This window comes from Octopus bimaculoides, chromosome 19, assembly GCF_001194135.2.
Source record: "Octopus bimaculoides isolate UCB-OBI-ISO-001 chromosome 19, ASM119413v2, whole genome shotgun sequence".
NCBI classification, from domain to species: domain Eukaryota; kingdom Metazoa; phylum Mollusca; class Cephalopoda; order Octopoda; family Octopodidae; genus Octopus; species Octopus bimaculoides.
The window spans coordinates 45290369-45298249 of record NC_068999.1 but is presented as its reverse complement, the minus strand read 5'-3'; the positions used below and the strand labels follow the sequence as shown (position 1 = coordinate 45298249).

The following is a 7881-nucleotide window of genomic DNA, read 5'->3' as shown; positions in this document are numbered from 1 at the left end:
AAAAAAAAAAAAAAAAAAAAAAAACCAAAAACAACAGAATTTCTTTCTGCTATTTCTATGGGGAAAGCTTTTCTATTTCATACAATTTATAAAGTATATGTTTTCCTCCATGAATATTTAATTGTAACAGTCACAACAATAATAATACTAAGCAAAGAACACAGTTGAGCTATTATTCTTATTATTATTCTTATTATTATTTATTGTTTTTTTTCTGTTATTATTCTATAGTTTCCCTTCGTATATATTTATCTGTCGTCTTCCACCAAATCATTTCCTCGTAGCTGGGCATTATTCTTACAACGAGTGCACTAGGAAATGTTGCAGAATTTAAACCAGCTCACCGAATGCGGAATATGATCGATTCTTGTGCCACAGCAGCTGTCAACGGACCCCTCTGTGTGTGTACGTGTGTATGCATGCATGCGTGTGTATGTGTGTGTGTGTGTTTTGGTTGTCTTGCAACGGATCTGTTGGACCTTGAAGCTGGCAATTAGTTTTAAGCTTTCCTTTTGTAGGATTTCTTTCGTTGAATTTATGCAGTGGCATGCTTCTTCACCGTTACTTTGCATTGGTGCCATCATTACCACCACCACCACCACAGCCACCATCATCGTCATCGTCATTTCGTTTGGTCACTTGAGATGAATTTAATGAAGTCTGGTTGTGTTTTTTGGGTTTTTTTTTTTTCCTTCTGTACATATATTATATATATATATATATTTTTTTTATTATTATTCCATCGACAAGTCTGTCAACGGCAACAATTTAAAAAGCTTCTTCCAGAAAGTATTTCTGTATTTCTCTACAAGAAAGAATAACTTGGGTGTCATGTTCTCTTCATGGCTTTTAAATGCACTAATGAACCACAACACTCTGAGTACACAGACACGCATGCGCATGCATTCACACACACATTTACACATGCATTCACATTTGTATGTGTGTGTTTATGTGTGTTTAGATACACACACATATAATATATACCTGCGCATTGATCTAATCAGTCTTGGCTGGCCTGCAAAGGCCATCAGCATATTCCACTTCCTCCAAACCAATCCAATAGACTACACACACACACACAAACACAGACACACATGTATAAAATATAATATATGCACATAGACATGCATATATGAAATATAACTTACATACACACACACATGTATATTAGAAGCATACATGAACACCCCACATGCATGTACATACACATGCATTATTTATTTGTTTGTCTTTTGCAATCAGATGTTACCCAGTAAAATGGATCATTTCTAAGAAAACACTAATTTCTCCTCACAAAAAAAGGAATATATATATATATATAAAAAAAAAGAGTTTCAATTTTTCTAATGTTTTTTTTAAAAAAACTGAACATTTATTGCACTGCTGCAGTGCTATTGGTCTGTGCTTTTTTTTTTTTTTTCTATCTTTTTTTTTTTTCTTGTCGATTCTACTAGAATAGTGACTAGAAATATCAAGGAATGGATGAATACAATTGAATAAGTAAGGTTTCTTCTAAAACCACCACCTCCTCCTCCTCTTCTTCTTCTTCTTCTTCTTCAGATGTCACAATAACCTTTTTGGTGTTGTCGCTTGTTTACTGGAAGATTTCAAATTGTAATGCAATGGTTCAAATTTAGCTTCTGCCTGGTTTGATTGTTGCTTGTTTATTTTTTTTTTGTTTCTTCTGTTCTGTTTTGGTTTTGTTTTTTCTGATAATTAACTTGATATCAGAAGTCATTGTAATTATTGGTGATTTTTTAAAATGATGTTTTGCTTTGAAATAGGAACATAAACTATGAACACTTGTGTTCACCACCCATCCAGCCATAAACATTTATTGTTTTAAAAGAATGAAATAATTAATTGACTTGTACTGGTGTATATGTGGGAGGCATCTGGCCTAGTGGTTAGGGTGTTGCACTCATGATTGTGATATCGTGGGTTTCAATTCCCAGGTCAGCTGTGTGTTGTGTTCTTGGGAAAAACGCTTCATTTCAATCTGCTCCAGTTCAGTCAGATGTAAATGCGTTGGCTTACAAGGGTGAGATGGTGACTCACCGTCATCAACTGACTGCAGGAAAGGTTCACCACCATCAGTTCACATGGTTTCAGTCTCGAGGGGTAATTCGATGCCTCGTGGCACTGCTCCCCATGAGTCATGGCCTCTCCTTCCCTTTATCACTGATACCAGTCTTGGAGACCATGCAAACAATATCATAGACACAGTCCACACTATTCTTCAAGATGGCCATAAAGAAAAGAATAATGGAAAAAAAACCAAACAAACAGCTTTGCATCAAGATGGCTATCCAATCAGTATTCTTGGGAGAGGTCGTACTTTAAGTGTCCTCTAGAACAGTACTCTGCAATTGTTTTTCACTTGTGGCACACTTATATTATTTTCCTGAATTTGGTGGCACACCTGAACTAAAAACATAACTAAAAGTATAGAGGAAAAAATTATATTTGGGTTACACTGCGGCACAGCTAACATCGTCTTGTGGCACACCAGTGTGCCACAACATACCCGATGCGGAGCTGTGCGCAACCAGTTGGTAGTTAGTTGTGCAGAAGCTGAGTGTATTTGGTTAAAATGGTACACTGGCATGGTATTTGGATAATTAATATTCTCAAAGAATGTTGCAACTAAGAACTTTTACACGAGATATCAACGGTACTAAAGAAATGTTTTAGTTCTCCGGAGAGAAGAAGAACAAAGAAGAACGAAGAAAAGAAAGCATCTTTATTTATTTATTTATTCATTTATGGCAGCAATAGAAATGATATAACTGGAGAAATGATTGTGACAAATCAGTTGGAAATGTGATACCAAGTCAAATAATAGTAATAATAATAATAATAATAATAATGGTAATGATAATAGTAGTAATAGCTATAGTAAAAATAATAACAATGGTAATACTACTACTACTAATAATAATAATAATGACAATAGTAATAGTAACAATGGTTATAGTAAAAATAATAACAGTAATAGTGATAAAAATGGCAATAGTAGCAATAATGATAATAATAATGATAGTGATAGTAATAATAATAACAAAAGTAATAATAATAATAATAACAAAAGTAATAATAATAATAATAGAAATAGGAATAGTAATAATAATAATAATAATAATAGGAATAGTAATAATAATGATAGTAATAATAGTAATAATAATAATAATAATAATAATAATAGAAATAATAGAAATAGGAATAGTAAGAATAATGATAGTAATAATAGTAATAATAATAATAATAATAATAGAAATAATAATAATAATAATAGAAATAGGAATAGTAAGAATAATGATAGTAATAATGATAATAATAATAATAGTTGTCGTATGGTAGACAGTTACCGATGTTGTTAGGATTTCTCTCTTTTTTCTTTTTCTGTAATGAGAAATGGAGAATATAATAGAATTTCTTTATTTTCTACATTGTTATTTTTCTAGTAGTGTGGTTTCTACATATTGGATAGAACTGCAAAGTTAAATATGCAACATAAAATAGATCACACATGTAACATTGGGAGATAATAATGATGGTAAGAAGAAAAAAAAAAATTAAGGAAGAAACAGAATTATAGAGTTTAAAGTATGCACAAGGATGTTGTAAAAAAAAAAACAAACGGAAAAAAAGTAGTCTGTGTTGTTGGTGGGTTTTTTTTAAAAAATATATTTTCTTTGTAGGAACCAAGAATAAAAAGCTAGAAGCTATCGAATAAAATAAAATGCATAAAAGAACGATGAGAAGAGATTGCGAGACATTATTTAGGAAAAAAAATGTTTAGACTTGCTTAATAAAGTCACCCCTGATGACAAGATTATGTCTGAAGATAGTCTTCTGTGTATTGAACAAGAGAATTAGATGTCTTACTTTTGATAACCATTGTAGTATTGTTGTACTGCCACAGACACCTGTGTTAACTCGTTAGCATCCAAACCAGCTATATCTGGCCTGAATATTACACCTGTCTTATGTTCAAACTAGCTACATCCGCATCCTCACATCTGGTCTTGAATATCGTTCTAAAAATATACAATCACATCAGTGTTACAAGATAATACATGATCAATTCGGAACACTGTGACTAAATAAGCATCACATTTGACAGAGAAATCTGAATGCTAAAGAGTTAAGCAGATATGAGCAGGAGTGGCTGTGTGGTAAGTAGCTTGCTTACCAACCACATGGTTCTGGGTTCAGTCCCACCTTGGGGAAGTGCCTTCTACTAAAGCCTCGGGCCGACCAAAGCCCTGTGAATGAATTTGGTAGACGGAAACTAAAAGAAGCCCGCCGTGTTCTCTATGTGGCCTGTGTGTTTTCTGTACTTGTTTATCATTTTGTCTACGTTTTGTTTGCAATGTCCTGTACCCAGATATGCATCTATATATACAGGTAGATGTAAGTTTGTACATACATGTACGTATATATGCATATACTCATTTATTATTTGTGTTATATATATCTATATATGTGTGTGTTTGTGTTTGTCCCCCCCCCCCCAACATCGCTTGACAACCAATGCTGGTGTTTAAATATATAAACCATAATCAAACACCATTTATGTAAATTCTATGAACTTGTTTCAGGTAAAATCCATTATATTAGCAAGTCTGGTCGCCTAGAAAAAAGCATTGAGGCCCACAAGGGTGCCATTCTTTGTGGAAGCTGGTCACATAACGGAGAAGATTTTGCTACAGGTGAGTGTGTGCTTTGAACTAATCAGCATTTGGTTATTTATACATCATCGTTATCACCATCACCATCATCATCATCACCATCGTCATCATTATCATCGTCGTTAGCAGCGTTTTCATCATCATCCCCATTGTCATCATTGTCATCATCATGATTATCATTATAATCTTCATCATCATCATCATCATCATTATTGTCATCATCATCATCACCATCGTCATCATCATCATTGTCCATCGTTATCATCATCGTTATTATTGTCATCATCATCATCAATAAATATTGATTTCTAATTGAGTTACAAGGTCAGAAATTTTTGGGAAGAGTAAAGGCGATTGATCAAAATAGGCTCCCCCATTAGTTAACTGGTACTTAATTTTATAGTGCTCAGAAGGATGACAGACAGACAAAGTTAATGCCCATTGAAACTTGAACTCAAAACATCAAGTGAGGTATCGAAATATTGGTTTCAAATTTTGGCACAAAACCAGCAATTTCAGAAGAGGGAGTAAGTCAATTACATCAACTCCAGTACATAACTGGTATTTATTTTATTGACCCTCCTAAAAGAATGTAAGGCAAAGTTGACCTCAGTAGAATTTGAACTCGGAATGTAAAGATGGACAAAATGACGCCTAGAATGCTAACGACTCTGCCAGCTCACTGAGGTACCGAAATATCACCAGAGCATTTTAGCTGACATTCTAAAGATTTTGACAACTGACAACGAGACATATTAAAGCATATTTTGATTAGCAATGTAAGTCATTAGCAGATTTAATTGCAGCATTATGAATCACCTATTCATCTGTTAACTCATCATTTTATAACTGAGTCACTTCCACTGTTTTCTCTACCTGTTCTACCTTTGCGAGATAATTAGAACAGGTGTGTTTGTTTTATTTTTTGCTTTTGCTCTTTAACACATCACACAATGTCAGGGATGGACTAAGTCAATCAGCAGACTTTCTAATTAAGTGATTAATGTGCTGGTCTTTTAACCAGTGCAGTTCTGGTTCTGATTGATGTCGCCGAAAAGCTGATTAGAAATTCTCTCATCAGGTGACTAATTAAGGTGATACAAGGTGCAATGCTTTATTTGGTGCACTTTTCCAAAATGGTAAAATGGTCTCAGTTCTATCATAATAAATAATCTCTTAACTTTTTACCATCTAAGTTGGATGAGTGAATGAAAGAATCTACTATAATAATACTCTTGTGTTTTTCCCCGTCACAACATATGAATAAGGAAAGAAGGGGTGATGGCAAACTGGAAATGGGATGGTGAACATTCAATGCTGAAAAGAAACTTCTTAACCATTTGGCCATGCTAGCATTGAAGAAAATACCATACTGCATTTAGTTACATTCTATTATGATCTGGGTTCAAATCCTGCTCAGGTCCACTTTGGTTTTGTTCTTCCATGGTCAATAAAACCAATATTAGGGTTGATGTACACTCTTGAAGCATGGCTACAATTTTAATGCCTGGAGTCATAAGACAGTAGTGGCACACTTGGTCTCTTGGAATTTTGGTAGATCTAAATTTGGTTTCAAATTTGAGGGGAGGGGGCAAGTTGGTTACATTGATTTCTGTACTCGAATGGTACTTATATTATCAAACCCGATAGTATAAGGATGAAAGGCAAAAATTGAACTTGGAGGAATTTGGACTCGGAATTTAAAGAGCCGAAAGGAATGATGCTAAGCACTTTGTTCAAACCATATTAATTAATATCTGTTTTATATTCCAGCTGGAGAAGATGGACAAGTGAAAATTTGGTCAAAGCAAAGGATGTTAAGATCTACTTTAGTTCAGAACAGTAAGTTGCCTCCTTCTTTTGTATTATTCTGAAAAGCAGGTGTGGCTTGTGCATAGTTAAGATCTTTGCTTTCTGACCACATGGTTTCTGGTTCAATTCCATTGCTTTGGGTAAATGTCTTCTACTATTGTCACAGGGCTGACCAATGCCTTGTGTGTGGATTTAGTAGACAGAAACCGTGTGTATATGTATCACATAACTGGCCCATTTAAGAGTGCCATTCAATCATTGGGCAATATACAGTGTTTGAGAAGACCGGTTTAGTCAAGTGAAATCATTGTCATGGCTGATGTCAGTACCGCCTGACTGGTGCCTGTGCTGGTGGCATGTAAAAAGTACTATTTGAGCATGGTTGATGCTAGTCCCAGTCGACTGGCTCCTGTGCTGGTGGCACATAAAAAGCACCCACTACACTCTTGGAGTGGTTGGCGTTAGGAAGGGCATCCAGCTGTAGAAACCTTGCCAGATATTCCCTTCTCAGATTCACACACTTATTGCAGCAATCCTTCAGTTTTTCTAAGACCTGTAAAAGACCTCAGAAGTCTGGGCTTCCAACCAGGCCATTTATAACACCCTTAAAGCCAGGTACTTTACAGCTCCTCCTTGTAACTGCTACCTGAGTAACATAGAGACATTGAGTGCAGTGTAAAAGTAAAGTGTTTTATATTTATTATTGTTGCTTCTACTTATATATTTTTTGTCAGGTGCCCCTATTTATTCATTGGCTTGGGCCCCAGACTCCAAACAACTGGTATTTACCAATGGCAAACAGTTGATTATCAAAGCACAGCAAGCTGGTTCTAAACCTATCATGGTAAGTCTTGTTACTAATAATATCAAAGAGTTATCTTTATATCCTACTTGACGTGGATATACAACCAGAGCACTGAATACAGCAGTATTTGCTATGAAAGTTCCTTGTGCTCTTAGATCTGTCAGTCTATATGAAAGGACCTCTCAAGGTGACTACTGCCATATTCAGCATGCTTATAATAAATCTACATTTAGTTGGATATAAAGGTTGCTATTTGATATTAATACTGCTTCCATTTGAAGGCAATGTTTTTGTATTTTAAGGCGGTGAGCTGGCAGAAACGTTAGCTTGCCGGGCGAAATGTTTAGGTTCTGAGTTCAAATTCCGCCGAGGTTGACTTTGCCTTTCAACTTTATGGGGTCAATAGATTAAGTACTGGGTCAATCTAATTTAATGGCCCCACCCACCAAAATTTCGGGCCTTGAGCCTAGAGGAGAAAAGAATATTTTTGTATTTTAACGCTAAGGGAAGTAACTCTAAGTGAATCATTGTAGCAGCAGCATTGGCTTATTCCACTGCTACCATAGC

General features: G+C 35.0%; 1 protein-coding gene across 1 annotated transcript in view; it reads left to right on the top strand.

Moving 5' to 3' along the window:
* Nucleotides 1-7881, top strand: part of LOC106881077 (intraflagellar transport protein 80 homolog) — a 295274-nt gene that overhangs the window by 3353 nt on the left and 284040 nt on the right. The window contains exons 3-5 of the mRNA XM_052974707.1: nucleotides 4608-4718; nucleotides 6471-6539; nucleotides 7244-7353. Of these exons, the coding sequence (XP_052830667.1) occupies nucleotides 4608-4718; nucleotides 6471-6539; nucleotides 7244-7353 (290 nt within the window). The remainder of the gene's footprint in view (nucleotides 1-4607; nucleotides 4719-6470; nucleotides 6540-7243; nucleotides 7354-7881) is intronic.